The sequence below is a fragment of the Ascidia mentula genome, chromosome 9 (assembly GCF_947561715.1).
Source record: "Ascidia mentula chromosome 9, kaAscMent1.1, whole genome shotgun sequence".
Lineage (NCBI taxonomy): Eukaryota > Metazoa > Chordata > Ascidiacea > Phlebobranchia > Ascidiidae > Ascidia > Ascidia mentula.
In genome coordinates, this window is record NC_138574.1 from 4,125,013 (window position 1) to 4,151,039 (window position 26,027).

Consider the following 26,027-nt stretch of genomic DNA (forward strand, 5'->3'; position numbering starts at 1 on the left):
ACCGGAAGTTCTTCGTTTTGCTGACTTCCACGTGCATAGAGGCGCTAGAGACATGGGAATCCGTTTTATAGTAACAATGAATCAAGCGCCCGACCCATATACCTGATCGGGATTTGTGGCCAGGATATGCTGGATTCAAATCCCGGCGTGACCACTGACTGCACTGGTACATGTTTTAGGGGGGTACTGAGGCGCTAGAGCTCAGATTTACAGTGCGGATGATTGGCAGCATTGGTCGAGCGCCAGACCGATATAACAAGAAGAAAAAAAAAACGATTCGTGCGTAGGTCATCCTGGGTTCAAATCCTGGTGTGGTAAAAAAAAAAGTTATTTATGGTTCACCCACTCGTAGGACCAGTTGTGACATTTAATCGTATCGAACATGGCCCATTGATTGGTCTAGGTCGAATCTGAACGCCACAAGAATAGACCTGGAACCTTTTTAGCCGTAGACATTAAAACATAGAAGTTTATGAATAGACCCTTTATCTAGACACTTAGTTTGTACCAAGTAGATACAAAACCAGTTAGCAGATAATAACTTTGATGACACCGAATACTGCGATTTGCAAAAAAGTTATGAAAAATCCGAATAATTTTAACTATGCCATAAACCCTACAAATACAAACTATACAATATCCCCAATTTCACAAAATATGCATAAGCGCAGGGTTTGGAACCGTTCAATTTCGGAGGCTACGGTGTTATTATCCGAGATTTCTTTGACAAAATACTTTCAGGAAATATTTGCAGAAATTAATTGAAAAAAGTAAAGTGTCTGCCACGACTAGGTTTAAATATAGTAAGTTAAGGAAATTGGCTCCGTACAACAGCTGCCAGAATATAATTTTCAGTAAACTAAACTGGCCATTCCAGTGCGTCTTGTCTTTCTGAAAAACGCATAAGTCACAAAAGACAATGATTTACTGCACAAGCATGAGCAGCGAAAAACAAGCACCGTGCTGTTGCTTGGCGACCATTCACAAAAACATAGTTTTAGTTGGCTGTGTAGGTGAGGCAGGAAGTCTATTCATCCATATCGTGTCACGTGGGCGTTTCTGATTGGTCAGCAGCGCCGAGAAAGAGTTCACTGATTCGTGCAGCTTCTCGGAAACCACTAAGCAACGCGCCGTGTACCGTGGCAGGATAATTCCTCATTGTGTGTTCACCTACAACGCATAAATATTAGTACAGTGAATACGGTTTCAGTAGCCCACATAGATTTGACTTGCTGGGCCTCGACTCATTTCAACGATTCCCCATTCGCCTAAAATACAATGGAGTCCGTGGATAGGAAGGGGCCTGCAGTTGAATAGATGCATAACAAAAGTAAACTGACGTAACACACGACTTTGCAAATTGCAAAATTCTGGCACCAAGTTTACATCATTTGTAACAAGGATTTGGTATTGAGACCAAAATTTTGTTGGCTTTGTAAGTATAGAGCTGTATGAAACCGTAATTGACGATATTTAAGGCTGAGAACATACAAAAAAGGTTACACAACGAACGTAAATGATTACTAATACTAAATAGTAAAGCGCTATTTGGACAACATTCGAATTACACCCTCCCTACAACAGGCAAATCGAACGGGTTTTAATTTGCACAAACGAACCAGCAAAGAATAAGCGGGGGTTCCCCGTTTTCATGACGTCATCGCAATGTGTTCCTCGGCAGTCCACAGGCGCCGCCATGACGTCGTAATCCTCCCCAGACGAGCCGGTGGCGACGTAGGAGTAACTCCCGTGGCTCCAGGGGTCAGAACCCCAACGGGTTACTGTGTAGCTGACAGGCTGTACAAAAAGGCATTAGGAAAATACATTGTAAGATTTGGCATGTACAGCAGTTTACGTCACATACACATTCTCTTACCTCAGGCACGACTGATGTTCCAAAAATGGCTTTGAGCACGGCCAGAGCACGTGACACAACCACACCGTCACCAACATGTTCCATGACATTTGCCGACTCCCCTGCCACCAATGCAATGAGTACTGGGGCGCGGTATATCGCCCAGAAAAGGAATAGTTCCCCCCTGGAGCTGGTCGTGGCGCCAATGTGCCCGAAAAGGTTCGGAGCTGCGGATTCCCAAAACGGACGGTCAAAACAAAGTACAACCTGTGGAAAGTTTTAGAAAACAATGAAAATGGTTTTCTTTCACGAAATCAAAACCTGACGAGCAACACTTTTTTAGCATGACACAAGTGAAACTTCAATGTCATTTTTTTGGAATTTTACTATGTATTTTCTGTTTATTTTGTGTGTATAGAACTGATGATGCTTAATAAAGCGAAACATGTATTCTAAAAATAGAAGCGTTGACACAACGTTAATATAGTAATATTTGAAAACGGAGTTTTAGAAAATTCCGATATCATCTTACATTTATTTTGTCACTGTGACGTAAAAGAGCATTAAATAGGAGAGAAAATCTCAGGATAACTGTTAGACCAGTGGTTTCTTACTTTCAAGAACTGGTGGCGCACTTATACCTAACAAACCGTTATAAAATCGGGTAACGCTTGAACGTAAGCTTACGACGCCTCAACAACATTAAAACGACACACAGGCATTTGCGAACATCTGTGTCAAAAAATTGGTCATTTTGGCAAAAAAAATCTCTTTATGGCCCATAGGATAGTATAGGAATTAGTTTATTTGTTTATGTCTGAAATATAGGTCTTGGACTTGGCCACTTTAGCGTAAAACATGCTTACATTCAACTTTGGTTATGACGCCACTACAGTCTACAACCTAACACTATCATTTGTCAACCAGAAACAATAGATTCAATTTTGTTTCTGAAACCATGATTGAAATTAAACCTTGTTTAAATTTCCAAATCCCAATCTTTCAATGGCCTCGGTTTTCCATGATGGCAAGGGTGGATCGAACACGACAGTGGGGCCATGGTCTAGTTCGGGATCAGGGGGTCGCAGGACTCCAAGGGGCAGAGTACAAACAACTATGTCACAGTCAATAACATTGGGAGGTTGGTTGACTTGCGTGGATTGAACGACAACGCGACATCCTGAAAAATATACGTTTCCTAGTTTAACACCATTGCTGGGTGCTAGTGATTCGATATGGGGAAAAAAGTGCCTCAATTGTTTGACTATATATACATTACAAAAGTCAACGTTTAAAAACTGTTGCATAACAGACTTCAACCAAATATGTAACAAACAATGTTCTGGCAAAAAAAAACATGTAGTGAATACAAAAGAAAACTAATTCCAGCTTAATTTATGTTTCCCTCAACAAAACCTTTGACCGATTAATAGAAAAACACCGATGATGTATTTATATATTCATGCATACCTTCCTCTCCATATGTAATTTTGCGAACGGCAGCATTAACTCTGATGTCCAGACCGTCAGCATAGGCAGTTGGGAGTATTGAGTATCCATTTCTCACCACTAGGTGGCTGCCACTAAATTCGTATGCATCATCCTGTGTGCAAAATTGCCAGGGTAACATTTTTGTAAGTAATAATATTGCAGAAGATACTTTGATTGCAGCAAATTGAATGTAAAATGGTGACCAACATCAACATCCATTATTCAATCATGTTAAAAAATAAAAATATGCATGCTTTGGGAATGAAAAAGCCATGGTTTGGTAGAACTACAACCCAACAGAATTTAAAGCCATGAATTAAATAGAGCTGACTACACCATCTTATTAAAAATGGACATAAGCTCCCAAGGGCCCAGTTCATAACAGTGCGATATTTTCCACAGCTGTGTTGGAGAGCTAGAAACAACTGATATCGTTATTTGATCTCAAGCTTGCATTTAAAAGTTACAACAACTGCTTGTGCAGTAACAGCAACCACCCTTGGGAAAACCAAGGGATTCTACTATCTGTTACAAATAATGGTTAGAGAAATTAGTAACTGTAGGGTTTTCATTTAAAATACAGACATGCACCATGCACTTTTTCCAGCAACAAACTAAGTACTTTTTATGTTATTTTGTGCTACATGTAAGGTTGATGGACAACTTCTTTAAAAATATAACATCCTCTGTGTATACGAAATACAAGCTGAATAGTATTTATATTCTTGTTCACATCATTATCCATCAACAACATGAATACCTGGTTCCAGTGTTTGAGGCTAAGCTTGCCCAAGGGAGCAGCATTTGCAAATTCCAAGTTGGCAAGATGCCAATCTAACAGTTGGCGATCTTTTGATGAGAGGTACACATCGCTAGGTTGGTTATGCTCCATCGCTGTGATTTCCGATTCTAATTGTGATCTTTGTTCTGACAGATCATCGTATTCCTGACAAAAAGTTTTTTTTACAATACCAACTATTTTATTAATCAATTAAATCCTAATTTGTTTTTTTGTTTGATACAATACTGAAGGTAAATATCAAAATAAGATTAAAAATTGCACTGAGTGTTTTATAACATACTTTACCTATACAACAATCATCCTTTTATCTTGTTAACTATTCTTGTATACCTTCCAAAACAATTAAGGGTTTTAAACTTTTGTAAGGTTCCAAACCTTGCAAGCTAAGTTCCATTTTGCCAAAAGTGCTGAAGTGTCTTCCTGGTCCTTCTCGTCCTTCTCGTCCTTCTCATCCTTCTTTACATCAGCAGTAAGTTTGTCATAAGCTTTCCTGTGGTTATCTGCTTCCTCCTCAAGTTCAAGCATCTTCGTTAAAGTGGATTTAAGTTGTTGGTGAAGGTTTGCTATTTGCTTCCAGTGACCAAGAAGCTGCTCTTTCACTTTTTTTTCTTGAAGCCTACAGGAAATCAGACTTTTTGTGAAAGTTTTCGTCATATGAAAATTTTGTGAGAATATCTTTACATGGTTATTTTATTTATAATTTCAGTCCATGCAACAGACATCAATATGCAGATAATTTTAGCTACACGTACACAAGGAAAAAGCATTGCCTAAAGTTATATACATATACTATATTTGGAATGACAGTTTAAAAATATAGAAAAATTTTATTATCGTACTGTATAACAAGTTCGAATGCTTTTCCCAATGACAGTTGATTGCCACGGAAGGAATCAATGTTCATTTCGTGGCTCAAGTGTGCAGTGGCTTCCAATAACTTGTTGAATTCCTGTTCTATGAGAAAATCTTTTTCCTTGGGAACCTAAGAAACAGTAGCTTTTTAACAATAAAAATTACAACAAGAATACAATGTATTTTACGATAGACAGAACCCAATCATTTCCTGTATAACTTCAAAGAGGTTTGATTCTCCGATTTAAAGGTAACATACTTACCATTTATTTACTATATTACATCTTACTTCACATAGATTTCATAATTTTACAAAATGTTTACAAAGTAAAGATAATTTTCAAGATAAGTTAAGTGTAATATGTAGCTTTGACATTTATTTATATATTTATGTTTTTCTTACCCGTTTGCCACCAGTTTTATACAAGGGGCAGTCTTGTCTTATCTTGTGAAGCTCCATGTTGATTTGTTTACTTATCACGGTGATGGGGTTTCCCCCAAGACCTGTTACAACCATGGCACCGAGGTCGGCCACAAACTTTCCCTTTCTATAAGTGGAGATTCTGCCACCAACTCGGTCCTACCACAGTAAAAGTTACAAAATTGTTCATTGACTTGAGCACTGTGTTTACTAGAAGCTACTTGCTGCGACATTAAAAATTAATACAAGCCAACCTCTAAAGTAAGCCACATGGAAGTAGATGGTCTTATGCATATACTTTTAAAGACTAGCTGATAAATAACCACACAAACAAAACTGAGTCATACCCTCGCCTCCACAACAATAACTTCCATTCCAAATGACATTAGTTGGCGAGCAGCAGCAAGGCCAGCGATTCCAGCACCAATTACCACAACTTTCCCCTTTTTTACTCCTTCAAAAAGTACATGAACCGTTTGTATTTGGTGTAAATTACTGTCCATAGAGTCACAAGAGTCGAACAATTTAAAAGTGTAGTAATAATGTTGATGCAAATGGAGGCAAGTTTTTTGCAAGGTGAAGTGTTGTGACTTTGGCTGTTTATTTTCCATCGATTATATGCCTTACTGCACATACACAGAAGTGCACAGCAGCACTGTCATTTAAACAAAGGGCTTAACAAACTATATATACCATATGGCCGTTAGCATAAGCCTAAATGCAAAGTTTGACCAGTCTAATTTTCAAAATCAGCTGGCCAAAAAAACATTATAAAAAAAATTATATATAATGATAAGCATAACAACTTACTTCTGATGGGGTGAATACGCTTGAAAATTCCAAAATTGATATACCCGTGTATTTCAAGATATTTGTGAATCCTCAAACTGAGTTGAATATAATCTGCCTTGATTTCCTTGGACTCAGCCATGCTCTGTACTGCGATTTCATAAATAAGTTCCACTTTTGGATTGTCCAGCCACAGTTGAAGCTGAAATTTAAATAAATTTTGGTCCTTAAAAGCACTTCCTATATACCAATGTCAATAGGATATTGAAATCATATTTTTTCATATAATTGCGAAAAACTTTGAGCTAGCACAAGGTAAAACTGGATTGTTATGTTTTGAAACCTGAATTGCCACTTACTATTCTATTTCTTATCAGAAGAAACTGCGTCAAAAGTTCAGGTGGTCCTTTGTCAACATCAGAAAACAGAAGTTTTTCTTCTGGAGAAAGCTCATTATGAGGAAGGCGGCTTTGGAAAGCTGCACCTTCCAGTCCAAGAGCTACAAAAATTAACATAATGCGTTTTACCATATTTTTACTGATGGAACAATAATATTACTGAACAATAACAACAATCCACCTTCACTTTCCAGGTCATCCATAGCGCACGTTTACAGAGAATCGCACTAAGATTGATCAATATTCTAGGAAAAGTACAAAAAGGTGTTTTTCGACAGAGAGAAGCAAAACATGGACACCCTAAATAACAAACACAAACAGAAAACTTTGTTTTCAACTAAATTTCATCTCGTGCATTGTTTTAGGTCACGCATGATCTGGTAAAATTTAACGCATGATTAACCACTGTCTTATATTTGAGTATTTGCTGCAAGCACTGATCTATGTTATCTATGGTTCTATTTCCATACTGGAAATTAGTGGTTGCAAGACTAAATACCTCTCCCGTTGTATTTAGAAAAAACAACATAAGCTTTTATCAAAAAATAGCAACAAAATAATCATGCAATCATTGAAACTTTGCAAATATTGGATTCTGCGAAGGGCATCTGTGAGAAAAATTGTGCCTATGTGAGATTTCTTTTGAAGGTATTTTAATTTGTCATATTTTCTCATTATTTAAAATACCTGTTATGGATCATAAAGTTCTTGTTTTACCACTCGCTAAAAACGATTGAAGCTGACGTCTTCTGTCATTTAGATTAAACTGATATTAAATCTACAAATACATACATACTGGAATACACAGAGCAAAACAGTGCAGAAACTTCTCAAAAAAAACGACAAAAATATTGCTTTGTATTTAAACTATTAAAAATGGGCTACATATACACAGCAACATAAAGGAATTGTAAACATGACTTAGATACGAAATACCGTTGAAAAGAAACACAGATAAAAGCTTTAATTTTTGACCCATGGCTGCCAATAACCACCATGAAATGCTGGGTTAGATAAGTGATCACTCTCTGGAAAACGCACGGGAATGGCCGATTCATTGTCATGTTCTACCTTTGCAGGAAATACATTCAATCAATTTTTCTAACTTTTTCCCAGTTTCCATGGAAAATATCTGCACCTTTCCATCTTCGATTTTATTAATGCATTACATTCCGTCCTTTGTCAAAATTCACACATGTCCAGAGTAGGCCTTGTGTTGTTTGCCGTTGGCGACCTGCCGGAGGGAAAACGAGCAAAAGACCGATCGACACTCTGGTATGTGATTGGTAATGTTGTGACATGGTCATTTTAGTATTAGTTTATCGTGCATTTTGAACTTAGTGATATGCATATAACCCTGCAAGCAAGCACACAACCCAAGTGCCATTTTGTAACCTGATACTTGAGCCAAAATAGGTCTAGATTGGTGCGAACGCATATGCACTGCAGTGCTGCTATATTCGACAAGAAATGTAAACAAAATTGGGAGAATCGCATTACAGCATTCTGATCAAGACATGTGACCCGATCGTAATTTTTGAACCTTATTTTAAAACCTTTTATTATCTATATTGACGATTTAGGATCTTTTACAGGTGCTGTTGTTACCGATTTTCGGTAACGCTCAATCTATTTATGTCGCTCAATAATTTCCCCATCGACTCGACATAGCGCGGCTAAATTAATGAAGTCATCTCACGTTTTGGTGATCGGCAAGTTGCAGAAGAAGTTTGTGGCTATAAAAGATCCTGACCGATCATTTTTAACATCAAAAACGTCAGGCACTGTATCACATATTGACTTTGGAAAGTTGAAGCAATGGGAAGTGTAAAGGCAAGCTTGGGACTGGTGATCTTGGCAGTTTTCTGTCAACTCCTACTACCTACGACAAAAACCGAACTTGCCGGTAAATTTGCGTTTGCAAAATAATGCATGATGATCTTTAGACAAACGACTATCAGAATAACCAATGGAATAAGTATAATGGACCACATTTTCTTTGCTAAATCTGATAATGATAGAAGGAAATAAAAAATAATAATGTCAATAAATTTTTAACATTTCACCGTGCTCTTGTCTCTGCAAGCACGTTTTGCAAGAGTATACCCTGCCTGAAATGTATAGTGACGCTTAATTTGTTTTATGCTGTGCACCAGAAGGTCAAAACAGATCCTGCTAACTTGAAATAGGTTATGCAGCTCGTAGTATGTTTAAGTGCATAGTTAAAGGATCTAATATGCTCTTTGTATGCTAAAGCTTGCCGACATGTTTTGATACATGTGAATTCGAAATGTTTGGAATTTGAAAATAAGCGTACAGGCTTACATTTCTGATGACAGCAAACGACAATTCAACAATCTATGACACGTTATTATGTGCAGATGACGTCAGGGGGCTTCGCGTGGTTATCACCGGTGCCAGTTCTGGAATAGGCGAAGAACTGACATATCAGCTCGCGGCGTTGAATGCGAGGGTTGTGATAACGGCTAGGACAGAACACAAGTTACAACAGGTTGGTCTAACTACTCTTTTCCCCCCAACGAACTTTGATAAATGTGGTAATATGTTACTACTATTCAATGTGTCATAACGAGCCCAATGTTAGCTTGATTTGCAAAACCATTTGTTCCAACGTAATAGGTATTTTATTTGTGAATACAAAACGTGCATGTTCCCTGTTTTATCACAGAATTTGAATTATTGTACAAACGTTGCTTAGATTTAGTCACCGCTAACGCATTAACACCAAGTTCAAATTCAGGTACATGTTTTTAAGCAAACGTATCACCACTAAAAAGTTAACGTTTAGAAATAACTCGATCGCAGTTTGCAGTGCTTTGAAGCATGTTGGTATTGGTTGTTATTGCCTAATTGCATTTTCAGTATTTAATGCACAAAATTTATAAATAAATGTTGTGGAGAAACTGAAAATCGTTACCAGAAAGCGTGGTTGAACCTGTATGAACGTGGACCTTTCAAAAATCTCTTAGAAATCAGCAGCAAGCGTGCTGCAAGCGTGCTGCAAGCAACGCACTTTAGTCACGTTAAACCACCACTCCCAGTCATGGCAGAATTTGGTAAAAGCGTCGCGCCCTAAACAAAACATGTAAGCGTGAGTCTGGAGCGACAGAAATAAGGAAAATGACTGCTGTTCTGGACATAAATTGTCACAAAATAACTTCGACCCATTGTTGACAAATTGAATCGAGTAAAGTCGTGCTTCTGGCGGTGTCAAATTCCTATTTAAGTAGCAAACGGCTTGAAAAATAACTTCTCGTTGCTACATAATTAATAAACGCACTACAACACTCATTGCACAGTTTGTCTCGGGACTTTCGCACCATTATCACATTCGCGGCACGCGTTTTTTGACATTGTTTTTAGGGATGCACCGAAAGTTCGGTTTGCCAAATTTATTCGGCCGAAACTAAGGAATTTATAATTATCCGGTTTCGGCCGAATACGGCTGTATGATAGGATTAGGTCTAATCCAGCACATATTTTGTTCAAATTTAGCGTTTAAAAGAGATGGATCTAAAATTAGTTTCGGTTTATTCGGTTTTATTCAGCAACTTTTGCCGAATATTCGGTTTCGGCCGAATAAAAAAAATTGCTGTTTCGGTGCATCACTAATTGTTTTGTAGCATACCCAAAAACATACACCTTGTGTAGCACAGCTTGGCTGCAATGCCAGTGAACTAATTACCTCAAACGATATAGTTGTGATCGCCAAGTAAGGGACTTGCGAGAAGGGGCGATCCTGCATGCCTTGTCATGTGACTGCATAAAACATTTCCTTCTTGCAAATTTAATCTCTATGCCCACATTTTTTTATATAGGTTGTGAAGAAATGCAGGGATTTATACTCGGCTGACGTCCATTACATTTCAGCTGATATGAAAAGTTTGGATAACGCGTCAATGGTCGTCACAGAAGCGCTGAATAAACTCGGTAAGACCTGAAAATCGCCGTTATATCTCTCTTCGCCTTTTCGGTCAAGGAGTCATTCTTGTATAAATGAGAAGCAAAAGTTAGAATAATAAATGTGTTGCATCTTTTATTACTTCAATCCCCTGCCTATAAATGTCATCTAACGTAAGTCTTTTCCACCTGGGTCATTTCAAACCTAATTCAGAATTTAAAAAGAGCTGAGTTTGATCGCAAGCTTTCTTGAAGACAAGCATAGTAATTTTGAAGGTGGAATCGATCTTCTCATCCTCAATCACTTCGGTGACGTCGAATTTGGCGGTTACCAACACGACACACGTGACTTACAAAATGCGCTGATGGTGAACATGATATCGCATGCTCATATCGCGTCTCGATCCGTCAAAGCTCTTTCTCAAAGCAAAGGAAGAATTGTAGCTGTATCATCTGCCGTAGGTAAGTCGTACGATGCTATATTGTTGCTTTTCTTCAGCATTTTCAAAAGGGCGATTTTTTTTGGGCTAATAATTTAAAAAATACAACTTTAATTATGCTAAAAAATGCCGCCAGTTTGTGTGTTTTTGTCATATTAAAAATTACTAATTTATGTCTTACCGTCGCAATGCAACATGAAGTCGCACAAATTCTTTTCATTTTAGGACTTCAATGACCTAAAATTATCTATTTTTTTATGTGACAAACAATTGATCTAATTATCATATAGTATAGTCTTTATTTTTTTAACATATGGTAATATCTGTACATCGTGCAGTGAAAGAAATGCTTGTAACATTCAAAAAGCACCGCTCCCCCTAAATTGATGTTCCGTGCAGCATTTTACCCCTAATATCTTGATTCGGGGAACCCCGTAATATATAGACGTCAATTACTTCCGATCGAACAAGTGTATTTAAATTATACGCCAGACAGCACGTGCTTTGTCTTGTATCCGCTCTGACGCTTGCAGTAATTTGTGCGCGAAAATACGACGGCGTATAGGGAAATCCCCGTGGCGCTTCCGGAGATTTTCCCATTTGTCATTTGCGAAGCAAGCCGTGTTCTGATTGGACGGAAATTATTTTGCGTTGAAGATAGTGATACATTCTTGTATATTGTTACCCTCGACGAAAGTAATTTTTTCAAACCTGCACAGTAAACTGCCTCAATTGATTCTGTTTTTTTATGACGATTTGCATCTGATGTGAAATTATAACACTATGACAAAAAGTTAATTTTAGGCTAAAATCACGCCCTGCACACTTGTTATGAGGTGGTGATGGACCTATTCATTTTAACCCTCTTCTTGTATTGTTTTTTATAGACACTGAGAATGCTTTTCGCAAAAGCGAAATATATTTGTCGTACATACCAAGATTGACAAATTTCAGCCTGAAATAAACGCTTCTATGAATGCAGTAAATTGCCTTTCTATTAATTTGTGGCGGTTGATTGATAACAAGGATGCTACGTTGTTCTTCTAGGTTTTCTTGGTTCTCCATTTATGATTGCTTACGCAACGGCGAAATCGGCCTTGAATGGATTCTTCACAAGTTTGAGGCACGAACTCACGTACAATCAAACTGATGTTTCTGTAACACTTTGTCATCTCGGTTATATCGGTGAGTTTAATTCAAATAATGTGTGGAAAGCAAGAGATTCCACTGAGTTATGGAAAAAAATATTATAAAAATATGCTTCCATAAATGTCGTCAAAAGCAAAGGGTGAAAATTGTGGTAACTTTAAGTCGGGATTGGGGAGTGATTTCCGAAATCGGTTAATAGGAATTTCCACAAAGTTTATGTACGTTTTTGTACACATAGCAGCTGTAGAAGCTGAGCATGGCCTTAATGGCGAATTACATTTTTCAGAAAAACATCAACTGAGATTACTGTTTGATTATAATGTCGATCTCCCATGCAAAAATTTTGCTCTACATCCAGGTTCCTAATGCATGGTCGGAAATTTGGTTATTTGTTTTCTCTACAGACACGAAAAGTGCTGAAAGAATCAAAGACAACGTTATTTTAAAGCCGTCGTCCAAAACAGCTTGCGCATCCGAAATTGTTAAATCTGCCATAAATCGGATGAGCGAAATGTATTTTCCTCGATACTTTGGCTGGGTTCACATCTTTAAGACTATGTTTCCGACTGCAATGGAGAAAGCAACACAACTACTTTATCGCGACGTGGAATAGAAGGAAAAACACGTTTTCCAGCTGTGTAGTTTTCCACGATCTGTGGTGTCATAGAGAATGCGGCGATATACGAGGACCTGCTGTGAGGGCAGAAAGGGATTTCGTGTTTCCATGGCTCCGTTTTTTATTACTTTGTTCACTGCACAAATCAACATAGAAATCTTTCATGTTATCGCTATGACGTCATGCGTGCGTAGCACCAAACTTAAATTCACACTGATCAATCAACCCTGCATGTTGCGTTACAACAACGCCCTATTTGTTTTTTGTTGCTTTCCAATTTGCATGTGTATGACATCCGAATTGATTTAACACACGTCGCTGATGTATTGTTTTGTGCCGTGGTGTAAGAGCGTTTATTGGTTCAAAGCGTGGATCCGCGAGAGATTGGGATCATCGTTGTCTCCTGTACTCTGTGATTTCCATGTATATTAACGCTGCTTTAATACATTGAGCCACATGTATAGCAAAACAAATGTAAGGTAACCAGTTTCAACGAGAGAGGGTGCCGCAGGAACCATGTATGGGGTTCCCTTGAATAGCAAATGGGGCCGCGTATGATCTCTGTTTCGGGTTTGATACACGTTTCCGTATATTGGAATTCCGCTTACTTTCCAGTATGTAATCTCCAGACGAAAAGGGTAACAATCTGCAGAAAAACCAGTCTTGAAAAGGACCAACTGACCCTGGCGCACAGTTTGGGAATCACTGCCTTAATACAGTGTTTCACTTAGGTTGGCCAGACCCTGGCCACAGTATCATTACTAAGTTCGCACAAGTAATATTTGGGTTTTGCTACCATTAGGTGTCAGTGTTGGTCAAGAAAATTCTTCCTTTCTTCTCTCTTTTAATTTATTTTTTGCTGTTAATTACTAATTTAACAAAATGACTGATTTATTACATTTCCAGGCATTTTTTTTTGTAAAAAACACTCCCCTGTAGTTTGGGAATTAGGCATTGGTGGACGGTTAGTATGCAAACGTTCCTAACTACAAAATCTATAAAAAGTTATAAAAAAAATCTATGAAAAGAAAATACTGACAGAAAAGAAACCCTTGCAACGTGTAGAGGTCGATATGGTTCCCTGCTTCTAATACAACTGGGTATCAGTTCACTTTCGACGAATGGGATATATTTACCAAATACGTTCGTGCTTTGACGGTGCACCCCCGAACAACAAACATGATAGTCAGCTGACGATGTGGCAGTAAGAGATCTTCTTGCTAATCCTCACTAGGCTTGATTAGTGTAGTGGATACAAATGGGATTGAGTAGGTGTAACATGCCAGGTCACATTTTAGCTTGTAAATTTTGGTGTTGAAAGCATCCAATGAGGGTTGGGACGGAATCAACAGTTTACACTTACTGTTAATATAATCTTTCCAAAAGTAAACCAAATGAAAGGCTTGACACGGCGGTTAGTTAATCTTTACCCTTTTCGCGAGTGTTTCTAACACTGCGTAGACAGGTAATGAATTGCTTTTGCGGCTGGCTTGCCTTTCGAACAAAAGCAGGCGAATTGTGAAAGACTTGGTGTAATCAGTGTAAATTACTATAAAGATTGACTGTTACTAAATCAGGAAGTGTTAAAATTTAAACAGGAAGTGGTAAAATTTAAACGATAAAGCGTGTTTTCTTTGTTCTGATCCTAAGGTTCACAAGGCATTGCAGCCAAGCTGGATCAGCCACTTTTCCCGACAAGTCGGAGCGAGATCTGAAAAATCAAGCTCCCGGAGAGGTTTGAACTTACGACCCTGGGCTAATCAGGCCCAGCGCTCTACCAACTGAGCTACAGGAGCTCAGTGGCTTCACGGGGTATATTTCTTTGTTCTGATGTATGTTGGAACTTTCCTTCTCAGCAATTTCATATACTGGAGGAAAATATTGATATACCAACGTTCACATGATTAATATGCGTGGATTTTTTCGTCATGTACAAGCCCACATGACAACAACAAGAATATGTTGATGTCATGTGGGCTTGTACATGACGAAATCAAAAATAATGACATCAACAAGAAACTTACATAAGAACGTGATTGCTCGTGAAGACTGACTATGAAAACAATGACATGTTTTCTTTAAAAAAAAAGTTACATAATTTTGCAATTTTCGTGTCTGTATGCAATGTCTTCAAGCAGAAATAGTGGGACAGAGGTAAAGTCACCGTTAAGTTGTGGCTGTTGCTGTTGCTGTTCGCAACTTATAGCATAATACGTATTATGAATGTGCTTTTTTCATAATTTCTGAATCGATTGAAAAGTCAGCCTATGAACTTTTACATGTGAAAAATCACGCTGCTACATCGTAAGGTGGCCGAGTGACATACGTTCCAAATTTTGTTGCCTGGAGATTTTTTGCGTAACTAGCTTCCCTGACGAGAGAAGTGAAGGGTCTTCTAGCGATGTTTCAATGGAAAGTGCTGCGCAAGGTTGTGTGGTTCATTTTCAGCACTATGGCCAATGTGTTTATTTTCAGTATTATGAGTAAATCCGTTGTTATTGTTCTTATAACGTGTCCCCGTTTTTATGGTTGTAGATAGCCAGCCATAAACTTGGTATCATGTTTACCTTTGGATTTATCAATGATTTTGTAGCGTCACGTGCTTACGTAAGCCACAAAGTGCAACCACGCCTTCCAAATATGATTACCTCATTACGTTTGCAGAATTTTCTGCACAGGTCATGCAAGCTTGTTTACCGTGTATGGCTCAAATCTAGGATGTTCATCACTTCCGCTATAATATGTTATTGAGAAACTAGCACTTTTTTTCTCTTTTTTACCCCCCTGGTATAGCCTTTGAAGACTAAATTTGCCTCAATGACTAAACGTCCCAATTTTACAAAATAAACGAAACAAAGTTCATGTGGATAAACTGCTTGTATCTATTCTTCTTGAGGCCTACTTAACAAAATCCCTTTTCAAAATCTATTCTTCTTGAGGCCTAATGTTAACTTAAGGTTTACTCACGCAAAAATTTCCAATTATATTTGACAGTTTTGGCACAAAAATATAATTAACGAAAATCCAATGTGATTTTGAAATGGGATTTGTTTTAAAAACAGTCGCAAAAGTGTTTACTTTGGCTGAGAGGCAATGGTTGGGCCACAGAAAGTTCGACTTTTGTTACCCTAAAGCCAAACACGGTTTTGGAAAATCCCTGTTTCCTTTCATTGACTTTAGATAATTAATCTTAAAGTTCGAAGTTAGTTCCTGCAAGCTTTAACCCTTTAAGCCGCACCAAGCCTAAATATTGGCTTTGGCCAGACAGCAGAGCGCCTTTTTTCTTTCGCGCATATCTCACGCTGTAGTGCGCGTGGTTTTTACCAACGGAAGGCGCAAGGGCTGTAGTTTCACATAAACATAACAAAGTTGTACCTTTGTATTTGAACTTTTTTCGTAAATTGTCGTTGTTTGAAACCAAATTTTTGGAAAAATAAGCAGAAAATTTTTAGTGATGTCACTGCATACTTTGTCTAATAACTTATTATCTGTACGTTGTAACTAGAAATGATCTTCGTAAGAATTGTGGAGGAAGGTCTGACCATAGTCTGACCTTTCCGATGGTGTGTTTTTTTTCGCTGTATGACGTCACAATAACTATATATTTACATGCAAATCCAGATGTATGGAAAAATTAGCCAAAAAATGTTTGGTATCATTGCACCAAACATTTTTTGGCTAAATTTTTTGGCCCTTTCTTTCTGTTCGTAGTTGAGTGCAAAGCCTCTCTTTTTCCAGATGTGTTGTTTCACATTCAGCGTCAAACACTGCTAATAAGCGTCAATGGGCGTGTTGCTCAAGAGTGCGTTGTTCTGAGTCTATGAATAAAGCGGGATTTAGATAGAGAGTGTTGCGTTTTATGCGTGTTCTTCTATTGACTCCTTAAATCCGACACCAATCAGGTAAACAATCTTGTATTAAGATGGCTGAAACGTACGGCAGCAGTCCAAATGAAACCACAAGTAGAAATGGAATAATCATGCAAGCCAATGTGGCCCATATAAAGCATGAACACAAGTCACAGGTGCCCGCTAGGCATGGCAGGGCGGACCAACAGGTTACGGCACTTTATAGTCCTTGATTGTGTTTTAGAGCCGCAGGGCGGTCGTTGTTTAAAGGTCTGTAATTATTACTCTACCACGTTTAGTTTGACCTTTGTACGTGGGAACCCGGTCACGAATATAAACAGTTCCAATATTACAATTTTCATATTAATATACACTGTGTTCGCTACAAGAGCTAAGCTACATACTTTGGTGATACCAGTGCAAATAAGTTATTTTGACCCGTGCTGTGTCAACTGGGTGTTTTGTTGAACTGATGGAATGTTCAGGTGTTAAAGTTGAAAAAAATGAAACGTATTTGCTTTGTTCTGATATGTATCGGGACTTTCCTTCTCAGCAATCTCATCTACAGGAGGATGATGGAGAAATATCAACGTTCACATAATTATTATACGTGAGTTTTTCTCTTATTTTCTAGACATAAACCCAACAACAAGCTTTGTTAAATGGCTATATAGAGTTACCATATACCGAGCTTAGTTCCAAGATTTGTGTCAATTTTCGCATGTCTTTTAGAAAAAAAACAAATGTGCGAAGTTTTGGAAACGTGCTTATTTCTGAGGAACGTGCTTATTTTAAACTCGCATTAAAAAACTAGTTGTTTAGTTTTGCTCCAGGTAGGTGGTAACCATGGCGACAGTAAAGCATAGCAGGTGGATTTGAATGATCGACGAAAAGCCATCGCATAAATATATGTCATTTCTAAAATTGTAACTCTTTTCATTGGTTGAAAAAGATGACATACTATTCTAGGGGTCCATGAATGGATAAAGGGGCTCACGAACACCATTGTTTGCTCTAGAGTTTCTCGCGTAACGACTGGGTTCCATAAGCTCTAACGTATATTAGATAGCAGGCACAAAATAGGCAAGTTTTAAAAGTAATTTCATGATTTGCAAAACCGCCCCATATTTACTGTATGGCGCAGGAACTATTTAGTTCTAAGAGCAAAAGACGTTATTTTTGGGCCGTGTTAAGTTCGTCCGCTGGCCCAACACAGTCTTGAAAAAAAAACATGTTTTCTTGCATTGACTTCAAACATACAACATAAAAGCTCATGGTTCCTCTATGTTCATGCAGGTTTTGAACACGTAAGCGGGTAAAATTCACCGGATTTTAATGGGAAAGAAACAACTTGTATTTCAAAAAAACACCTAACATAACGCAGTAACACTTTAGCTCCCGAAGATAGTGCGTTTAATCAAGCCTCACATACAAAAAGTAATTTTACGCAACCGGTAGTTTTCTTGAAAATTTTGACCTTTTTATGTGTTCTCTTCGTATATGTTGTTGTATTAAGAAGGATACAACATACACGTTCGAATTGGGAAAACATACAAAAAATACTTATAAAAGTTTTTGCAAGGAATGCACAATATTACACACAAGAAAATAAACAAGCAATTGTGTTTGTTGTTTTTGTATTTTAGAACTGCCAAGGAACCCACAGCCAAGCTTGTAATCTTGCTGGGCCAGACGCGTTCCGGATCAAGCTTTCTCGGGGAGATATTCAACCAGAATCGTGAGGTTGTATACTTCTACGAACCACTTTATCCGTTTGGTAATTGCCCGCGAACTACAAACAACAGCATGGAAAATGAAGTTCTTGCGTATTTCCACAATGTACTTCGATACGACTTTAACGCAACCAGAGAACTGTACAGAAGAGCGTTCGAACAGCCGACAAGAAAGAAGGCAGAGAATGGGTGAGGGCGATGGTAAATAGTGATTTCTAAATGAGATAAGACGCATTCTGAAAATAAACTCGCTCAAATAAAAACGAAAAAGAGAAAGCTTTTATCATACAATGACGTATCATGCATTAGTTTCAAAACAAAAATGTCATATATTCCAGATGTCTACGAACAGGAGTGTGCTTTTCTGACTGTGGCAAGTGTGCTGGCTTCATTCATCGCAATAAGAGTGTGTGTCGTCTAACCAATGCAAACAAGTGTAGCGTCGAGACATTTCTTCAAAACGTGACCAATCTATCAAGGGCAGCTAAGCTGATAGCATTCAAGGTGGGAGTTTAGCATTGCATTCCTGTAAAATGTTACTACTGTATTTTCCATTTATACATAGCTTTGCTACTTATGCGATATTAGCTGGATTGAAACCCTGCTCAAAAACCAAGATTATGATATTAAGATTGTTCACTTGGTTCGTGATCCACGAGCTATAGTAAACTCCAAAATTAACTACAAGGACAGCCCAAACACTATTGAAGACAATAAAGCAAGGTAAGTGTTACCTATTTCATATAACTTTGCTTGATGGCTTCAAACGATTGCACACATACTATTTAGACCTATCAGGTCTTATCACTGCACCTCACTGACCGTTATTGACTCATGTAGGCCCTAACATTTCATTGATGTAATTTTCTATATGAACCGATCAATCATTTGGAATCGAGTTAATTAAACTATCAGCCGGTAATGTATATCACATGGATTGGTTTTTGGTCTGCAGGTAGTGTTTTGTGAAATATCATGTCAAATTTTGTCGTGCATTTTGCTTTCAGCAAACTTACAACGGTAACATGCCTGCATGTGGAGACGATGACAAAATATGCCGACGAGAATTTAGTTGGCAGCAAACATTACCTTCGGGTAAGACACGAAGATTTTTCTCTGCATCCGATAGAAGGCACGGAGCGAATTTACAAATTTGTTGGTCTGCAAATGGCTGAAAACGTCCGCCATTGGCTTTTGGAAGCAACATCGTCGAAAAACGATAAAAGCCTTTCAAAGAAAAGTATGTTTGGCACCAAGAGAGATTCTTCCGAGGTTGTGGTGAGCTGGAGAAAGCAGATGCTCCTAAAGCAAATCAAGCTGGTTCAGCAGCATTGTCATTCCTACATGTTGAGCTCCAACTATGCGGAATTCGAAGACGAAGCGTCCGCTCGTAATCTAAATGTAACAAGTTTTTGATATTATGCACTTGACCAAAGCTGCCAATCACTCGCCCCGACACAAAAGTTCTTTAGTTACTTCCACGCACACTGGAAGATACTTTTACACCGGATCACAAAGTTTTTTTCCAAATTTGATCCACATATCAGCCTATGTAACATAGAAATCTGTACGAATTTTAAAGCTACGATTTCGGGTAGTATTTCAACTCAAATATATATCCAAAAATAACAGGTAGTTGCCCTGTTCACATGTAACCATTAAAATTCGATCAGATTTCAATTCTACATAGACTTATATGTGGATCAGGCTTGACAAAAACTTTGTGACCCGGTGAAGTAGTATTTTTCAAGCACAATGTTTCATTAGCCCCATCCAGCGGAACTTATAAGTAATAAACATCAACACTAGGGGCGTAACGGAGCTTACGATAATTTGTTTTATCTTCTCTAACGGGCTTCCATAGAGAAGCGGGTTCCTTTCAGGGGTGGAATGGTAATTTTTATAGTACCGGGGCTCTACGGTTTGAAGAACACAGATTTCGTCAGTAAAGAATGGACATCTTGCTTAAGTCACCTGCAGAGCTTCCGAGGTTCCGTTCAATCTCCCCAGCACTTTACCTCTGCTTCCGAAACAAAAAAATTGGGACATTGCAATTCTGTTTTTACCGCAAATGACTTAACGGGAGGATTTAAATAATATTTTTTTATTCGTTTTATAGGACAATAACATATCCGCTGTCAATTGTTCTTGAATGGGGTTCAATCGCTGTCGCACTGTTTCATCTGTTAGGCCTAACCAGGGTGAATTTTATGTGAAAAATGAGAAAAAACGGGAGGATTTATTCAACGGTGCTACAACGTACAACCGGTTAAACAATATAATATACTCATTCACGGTTACGTTATCAGACAATAACACATCCGCTGTCAATTGTTCTTATGTGGTTAATTGGCTGTCGCACCGTTTCCTCGTTCTTTGATGGTGATTTGGCAAGCAAGCTGTATCTGGTTGGAGTTCTCATGTTATCCGTATTATACAGTTTCTTGTTTGTTAAAGTTCGAGTTCAGTTTGGTGAAACGATTGTGGATTACTTTGGACAAGCGACTGCAAAATTGGGTATTGCGGAACCTTACCAGCTTTAATAAGAACCTATAGGGGGGTTGTATTACCATGAGCTAGTATTTGGATTCAAGCAAAGAATGCTGAACTAGTCATTTTAGCCTTGAGGGATCTGTACTAACTAAAATAACCTTGCAGGGTCCACGGACGACAAAGTGTGAGTAACAACAGCTTAGGTTGCCTATTGTTTAACTGACATCAAGCGCTGGCCTTTTAACTAAAAAACGAAGCGTTTTCTCTTTGCTCTGGTATGCGCTGGAACTGTTCTCAACATAAGTCTCATACATTGGAGGAATATAGAAAAATATCAGCTTTTACATGATTATAAAGAGTACGTGTTTTATCTATTTACTAGCTAATTACAAATCATAAGCTGGATAAGAAAACCCTGTTCCTTTGAGTGGGTTTAGGTACTATTACGCCACAAGACTGACGTCTCACATAACTTTACATGGTCTATTTTAAACCTGGGCGCAAGCGTTAGATACGCATCAAAGTAACATACAAAGATTGTAATTTTTCACAGAAAAAGAAAAGCAATGATATATCGGGCATTTTACAACAGAATCAATTTACGAGTGAGTTAAAGCACATGCGCGCAAATACTTTGTTTTAATCGTGGTTGAGTTAATACACGTATTGACCAACAAGGTGCGGGGCCTCTCCTTTTATAGGATTTATGTTGCTCATTTAAAGTTAACCATAGCGAAGTATATGCAATGCGTGTATTTCACATGATTGGCTTGTACCAAATTGATTGTTTTATGAAGGCGGTTTGGTAAGCGAGCTTATGTTTCACTGGGTGCTGGCTACTTTGTATGTCCCTATACTCTGACTGCCTTCTTTCCCTTATTTTGTATTGATTGAAGTGAGAAACAGTTTGGTGAGACAAGTGCAGCACTTAAGATACCTTGACCAAGCCTTTGAAAAACTGTGCCTTTTGTTGAACTGATAGAATGTACAGGTGTTAAAGTCAAAGTTAAAAAAATGAAACGTATTTCCTTCGTTCTGATATGCTGTGCTGGAACTTTGTTTCTCTGCAACTTCATGCACAAAACGATGATGAAGGAATATAAACGTCTTCATAGTTACTATGCGTGAGTATTTTTTATTCTAACCGAGACAGAAGCCATATTGTTCCAGTGATAGATAACACTTTATACAATTTTATTTGATTAGTAGAAACCATGTTTCTATCAGAAATGCTTTTCCATACGCAACAGAAAAGCCAGAGCCAATATGCTAAACATAGTAGAGAAAACCCTTCGAACACTGTTGTGCTCTGATTCATTTTAATATGGCCAGGCTTGCCAAACCGTGCGTATTTCTAACATATGTGTTATTTTTTTACGAGCTGTGTCTCAGAAAATACAAATATGCTTATTTTTGGAGCGATGGACTCAAATAATTGACAATACCAACATCACAAAACAAATTGTGTATCTTCTAGTTTGTTGCTTAAGGCTGGCAACATCACATCACAACGCGTCCAACAACTAAGCAACTGCTTACAAACCTAGGAATTAACTTTGGTAATGGTCAACACAGACCAATCAAGACTTTTCGATTTTTTTAATTTGCACACGTTCCGAGGATGCCAGGAAAACAACGTTTTTGAGTCCACTTCGGACCGATAAGTTTGTAGTAGGCGAAGGTTAATCACAAAAACATAAAAACAATTGTCCTGATTTCAGAACTGTCAAAGAACCCACAGCCAAGCTTGTGATCTTGTTGGCTCAGACGCGTTCCGGGTCAAGCTTTCTCGGGGAGATATTCAATCAGAATCGTGAGGTTGCATACTTCTACGAACCACTTTATCCGTTTGGTGAATGCCCGCGAACTACAAACAACAGCATGGAAAATGAAGTGCTTACGTATTTCCACAATGTACTTCGATACGACTTTAACGCAACCAGAAAATTGTACAGAAGAGCGTTCGCACAGCCGACAAGAAAGACTGAGGAGTATGGGTGAGGGCGATGGTAAATAATGATTTGTAAATGAGGCACGGTGCATTTCTGGGTTAAATATTCCTTCTCATTTCTCAACCAAGTGCAACTTATTAACTATTTGTACGGCGAATATAAGTACTATCTTGGAAAAAGATGAAGCTTTTATCATATAACAAGGTATTATATGTCGTCTTTTGTCACATGATGAAACAACACAGGGACATAATAACACACCTCCCGTGAAAATCAGCAATCGCGATTTTGGGCCTTTTCGGCCGAACAAGTTTTTATTTTAAGACGAATCATTTATTACTTCAAAAACGAACGTCATACATTCCAGATGTCTACAAACAGGAGTGTGTTTTTCTGACTGTGGCAAGTGTGCTGACTTCATTCATCGCAATAAGAGTGTGTGTCTTCCAACCAATGCAAACAAGTGTAGCGTCGAGACCTTTCTTCAAAACGTGACCAATCTATCGAGGGCAGCTAAGCTGATAGCATTCAAGGTACGACATTACCACTACATTCCATGAAAATGTTACTACTGTATTTTCTATTTGTACATAGCTTTGCTACTTGTGCGATATTAGCTGGATTGAAACCCTTCTCAAAAACCAAGATTGTGATATTAAGATTGTTCATTTGGTTCGTGATCCACGAGCCATAGTAAACTCCAAAATTAACTACAAGGACAACCCAAAAACTATTGAAGACAATAAAGCAAGGTGAGTGCTTCGTTTTGAACTTAAGCTAATTTAATATGACGGAATCATCAGCTGTGCTATGTGAAACACGTATTGGTTTACATTCCGCCGCGTTGTATTTGGTTAAAATTCATGTCAATAGTTTTTGTGAATTTTGCTTTTAGCAAACTTACAACGGTAACATGCCAGCATGTGGAGACGATGACAAAATATGCCGACGAGAATTTAGTTGGCAGCAAACATTACCTTCGGGTAAGACACGAAGATTTTTCTCTGCATCCGATAGAAGGCACGGAGCGAATTTACAAATTTGTTGGTCTGCAACTGGCTGAAAACGTCCGCCATTGGCTTTTGGAAGCAACATCGTCGAAAAACGACAAAAGCCTTTCAAAGAAAGTTATGTTTGGTACAATGAGAGATTCTTCCGAGGTTGTGGTGAGCTGGAGAAAGCAGTTGCTCCTAAAGCAAATCAAGTTGGTTCAGCAGCATTGTCATTCCTACATGTTGAGCTCCAACTATGCGGAATTCGAAGACGAAGCGTCCGCTCGTGACCTTAGTATAACAAGTTTTTGAGATTACGTAACACCATAAGGTGAATAATTCTCGAAAATATTTTCTTGTACTTTTCGTGTAAACGCCTCTTCATGAAGTTGTCCAGTTATTGAAAAATTACTAATTTTTCTCTTTATTCTGCAAATAGTTTTTTGTTTTGTTTACCACTTGGTGACAGTAGTGAGCAAAAATATACTCAGTTGAAATTGGTCTCACTAATCTTCGTCATTAGCGTAAACAGGGCTATGGTCCTCCCAAATATTTCAAGATTTTAAAGTTTGCGTTTTGTGAAGTATCCAATTTGCACCTAATTATTTTCAGCAACCTGTTTAAAAAAAAATCTTTTAATTTCCTTCCTTTATAAGTGGGACATCGCTTTGCTTCTTTCGTCTTTTTGTTGAATTTAGGCTGGAATCCTTGATAATAATTATATAATTTGATAATAAAGGAATGTGTTGACACACATATTATTTCAGCGCATTTGTTGAAAAGTACACCATGGCTAGACATCAGTCATACAAATTAATGAGTTCCATAAAGAAAGATGCACTATTTCTTCGACAGCATTATAGCATGCCGCTATAGGCCATTAAAGGCCGAAATGGGGGTCAAACACCTGATCGGGATTCCCCGGCTACGAAGCGACCGCTCGCAATTTAAATGTAACAAGTTTTTGAGATAAGAAAATATCTTCATGCCATGTTTTTGCGTATTTATATTGCGTCATGGCTTTTTATACGATGTGAAACGGAGTTTTGAAAGCAAATTCTTTACTCCGTTTCCTCACGTTATGTTGGACTGCATGAATTAGCATTCGTGATACAGATGACCGATGCTTGTGTTGAGGTTATTTTCTTTTCCGGTGCTCATAAGATCTGCGTCAACCAGTAGCGTTAACCAGTAAAATTCGCTCAGATTTATATTCTACGCAGACTTATATGCGGATCAAGTTTGGCAAAAAAGCTTTCTGACCCGGTGAAGTAGTATTTTTCACGCACACTGTTTCATTAGCCCCATCCAGCGGAACTTATAAGTCATAAACATCAACACTAGGGACGTAACGGAGCTTACGATAATTTGTAACATCTTCACTAACGGGCTTCCACAAGGAAGCGGGTTCCATTCAGGGGTGGGATGGTAATTTTTATGGTAACGGGGCTCTACGGTATGAAGAACACAGGTTATATGAGTAAAGAATGGACATCTTGCTTAAGTCACCTGCAGAGCTTCCGGGGTTCCGTTCAATCTCCCCGGCACTTTGCCTCTGCTTCCAACACAAAAAACTTGGGACATTGGAATTTTGTGTTGACCACAAATGACTTAACGGGAGGCTTTAAATAATATTTTTTTATTCGTTTTATCGGACAATAATTTATCCTCTGTCAATTGTTCTTGAATGGGGTTCAATGGCTTTCGCCCCGTTTCATCTGTCAACCAGGGTGAATCTTGTGTGAAAATATGACAAATGACTTAACGGGAGGATTTATACAACGGCGCTTCAACGCACAACCGTTTAAACAATATAATATGCTCTATTCGCGGTTACGTTACATCAGACAATAACACATCCGCTGTCAATTGTTCTTAAATGGGGTTAATTGGCTATCGCACCGTTTCCTCGTTTTGTGAAGGCGATTTGGCAAAGCAAGCTGTATGTGGTTGGAGTCCACATGTTATCCGTATTATACAGTTTCTTGTTTGTTAAAATGCGAGACCAGTTTGGTAAAACGATTGTGGACTACTTTGGACTAGCGACTGCAAAATTGGGTATTGCGGAACCTTACAAGGTTTAATAAGAACGTATTGGGGGTTGTATTACCATGAGCTAGTATTTGGATTCAAGCAAAAAATGCTGAACTAGTCAGTTTAGCCTTGAGGGATCTGTACTAACTAAAATAACCTTGCAGGGTCCCCGGACGAAAAAGTTGGAGAAACAACATCTTAGGTTGTTCGTTGTTTAACTGACAGAAAGTGCTGGCCTTTC

General features: G+C 38.3%; 4 protein-coding genes and 1 non-coding gene across 5 annotated transcripts; 3 read left to right on the plus strand and 2 right to left on the minus strand.

Moving 5' to 3' along the window:
- Positions 1-673: 673 nt before the first annotated feature.
- LOC145912917 (lysine-specific histone demethylase 1A-like) lies at positions 674-6,940 on the minus strand. The gene is made up of 13 exons (XM_083000364.1): positions 6,790-6,940; positions 6,570-6,709; positions 6,232-6,412; positions 5,769-5,875; positions 5,404-5,580; positions 4,988-5,130; positions 4,524-4,764; positions 4,107-4,292; positions 3,326-3,458; positions 2,830-3,035; positions 1,877-2,122; positions 1,620-1,797; positions 674-1,170 (listed from the first exon to the last, which is right to left on the minus strand). The coding sequence occupies exons 1-13, from the start codon at positions 6,809-6,811 to the stop codon at positions 1,046-1,048; spliced, it is 2,085 nt and encodes a 694-aa protein (XP_082856490.1). The 5' UTR covers positions 6,812-6,940; the 3' UTR covers positions 674-1,045.
- A 1,475-nt stretch (positions 6,941-8,415) lies between these two features.
- Positions 8,416-12,731, plus strand: LOC145913866 (hydroxysteroid 11-beta-dehydrogenase 1-like protein A). Its single transcript, XM_083001629.1, has 6 exons — positions 8,416-8,514; positions 8,990-9,120; positions 10,448-10,559; positions 10,806-10,991; positions 12,017-12,154; positions 12,523-12,731. The coding sequence occupies exons 1-6, from the start codon at positions 8,427-8,429 to the stop codon at positions 12,729-12,731; spliced, it is 864 nt and encodes a 287-aa protein (XP_082857755.1). The 5' UTR covers positions 8,416-8,426.
- A 1,725-nt stretch (positions 12,732-14,456) lies between these two features.
- Trnai-gau (transfer RNA isoleucine (anticodon GAU)) lies at positions 14,457-14,530 on the minus strand. Its single transcript has one exon. It is a non-coding gene; the product is annotated as a tRNA-Ile (tRNA).
- Positions 14,531-17,075: 2,545 nt separating this feature from the next.
- Positions 17,076-19,731, plus strand: LOC145914163 (carbohydrate sulfotransferase 1-like). The gene is made up of 5 exons (XM_083001948.1): positions 17,076-17,192; positions 18,229-18,504; positions 18,654-18,819; positions 18,881-19,038; positions 19,323-19,731. Exons 1-5 carry the CDS (start codon positions 17,086-17,088, stop codon positions 19,729-19,731), a joined length of 1,116 nt encoding a protein of 371 aa, XP_082858074.1. The 5' UTR covers positions 17,076-17,085.
- Positions 19,732-21,822: 2,091 nt separating this feature from the next.
- LOC145913869 (carbohydrate sulfotransferase 1-like) lies at positions 21,823-24,064 on the plus strand. The gene is made up of 5 exons (XM_083001631.1): positions 21,823-21,932; positions 22,530-22,799; positions 23,128-23,293; positions 23,355-23,512; positions 23,656-24,064. The coding sequence occupies exons 1-5, from the start codon at positions 21,823-21,825 to the stop codon at positions 24,062-24,064; spliced, it is 1,113 nt and encodes a 370-aa protein (XP_082857757.1).
- Positions 24,065-26,027: the final 1,963 nt, after the last annotated feature.

Excerpts from the sequence above, each read along its gene's own strand:
- LOC145912917 (XM_083000364.1), bottom strand. The coding sequence starts at position 6,811 with ATGGATGACCTGGAAAGTGAAG. Across the intron at positions 5,581-5,768 it reads TTATTGTTGTGGAGGCGAGG|GACCGAGTTGGTGGCAGAAT; the intron begins GTATGACTCAGT and ends TTACTGTGGTAG. Across the intron at positions 3,036-3,325 it reads AATTACATATGGAGAGGAAG|GATGTCGCGTTGTCGTTCAA; the intron begins GTATGCATGAAT and ends TATATTTTTCAG.
- LOC145914163 (XM_083001948.1), top strand. The coding sequence starts at position 17,086 with ATGAAACGTATTTGCTTTGTTCTGATATGTATCGGGACTTTCCTTCTC. Across the intron at positions 18,505-18,653 it reads AGAAAGAAGGCAGAGAATGG|ATGTCTACGAACAGGAGTGT; the intron begins GTGAGGGCGATG and ends CATATATTCCAG. Across the intron at positions 19,039-19,322 it reads ATTGAAGACAATAAAGCAAG|CAAACTTACAACGGTAACAT; the intron begins GTAAGTGTTACC and ends TTTTGCTTTCAG.
- LOC145913869 (XM_083001631.1), top strand. The coding sequence starts at position 21,823 with ATGAAACGTATTTCCTTCGTTCTGATATGCTGTGCTGGAACTTTGTTT. Across the intron at positions 23,294-23,354 it reads CTAAGCTGATAGCATTCAAG|CTTTGCTACTTGTGCGATAT; the intron begins GTACGACATTAC and ends ATTTGTACATAG. Across the intron at positions 23,513-23,655 it reads ATTGAAGACAATAAAGCAAG|CAAACTTACAACGGTAACAT; the intron begins GTGAGTGCTTCG and ends TTTTGCTTTTAG.
- LOC145913866 (XM_083001629.1), top strand. The coding sequence starts at position 8,427 with ATGGGAAGTGTAAAGGCAAGCTTGGGACTGGTGATCTTGGCAGTTTTC. Across the intron at positions 10,560-10,805 it reads AGAAGCGCTGAATAAACTCG|GTGGAATCGATCTTCTCATC; the intron begins GTAAGACCTGAA and ends GTAATTTTGAAG. Across the intron at positions 10,992-12,016 it reads AGCTGTATCATCTGCCGTAG|GTTTTCTTGGTTCTCCATTT; the intron begins GTAAGTCGTACG and ends TTGTTCTTCTAG.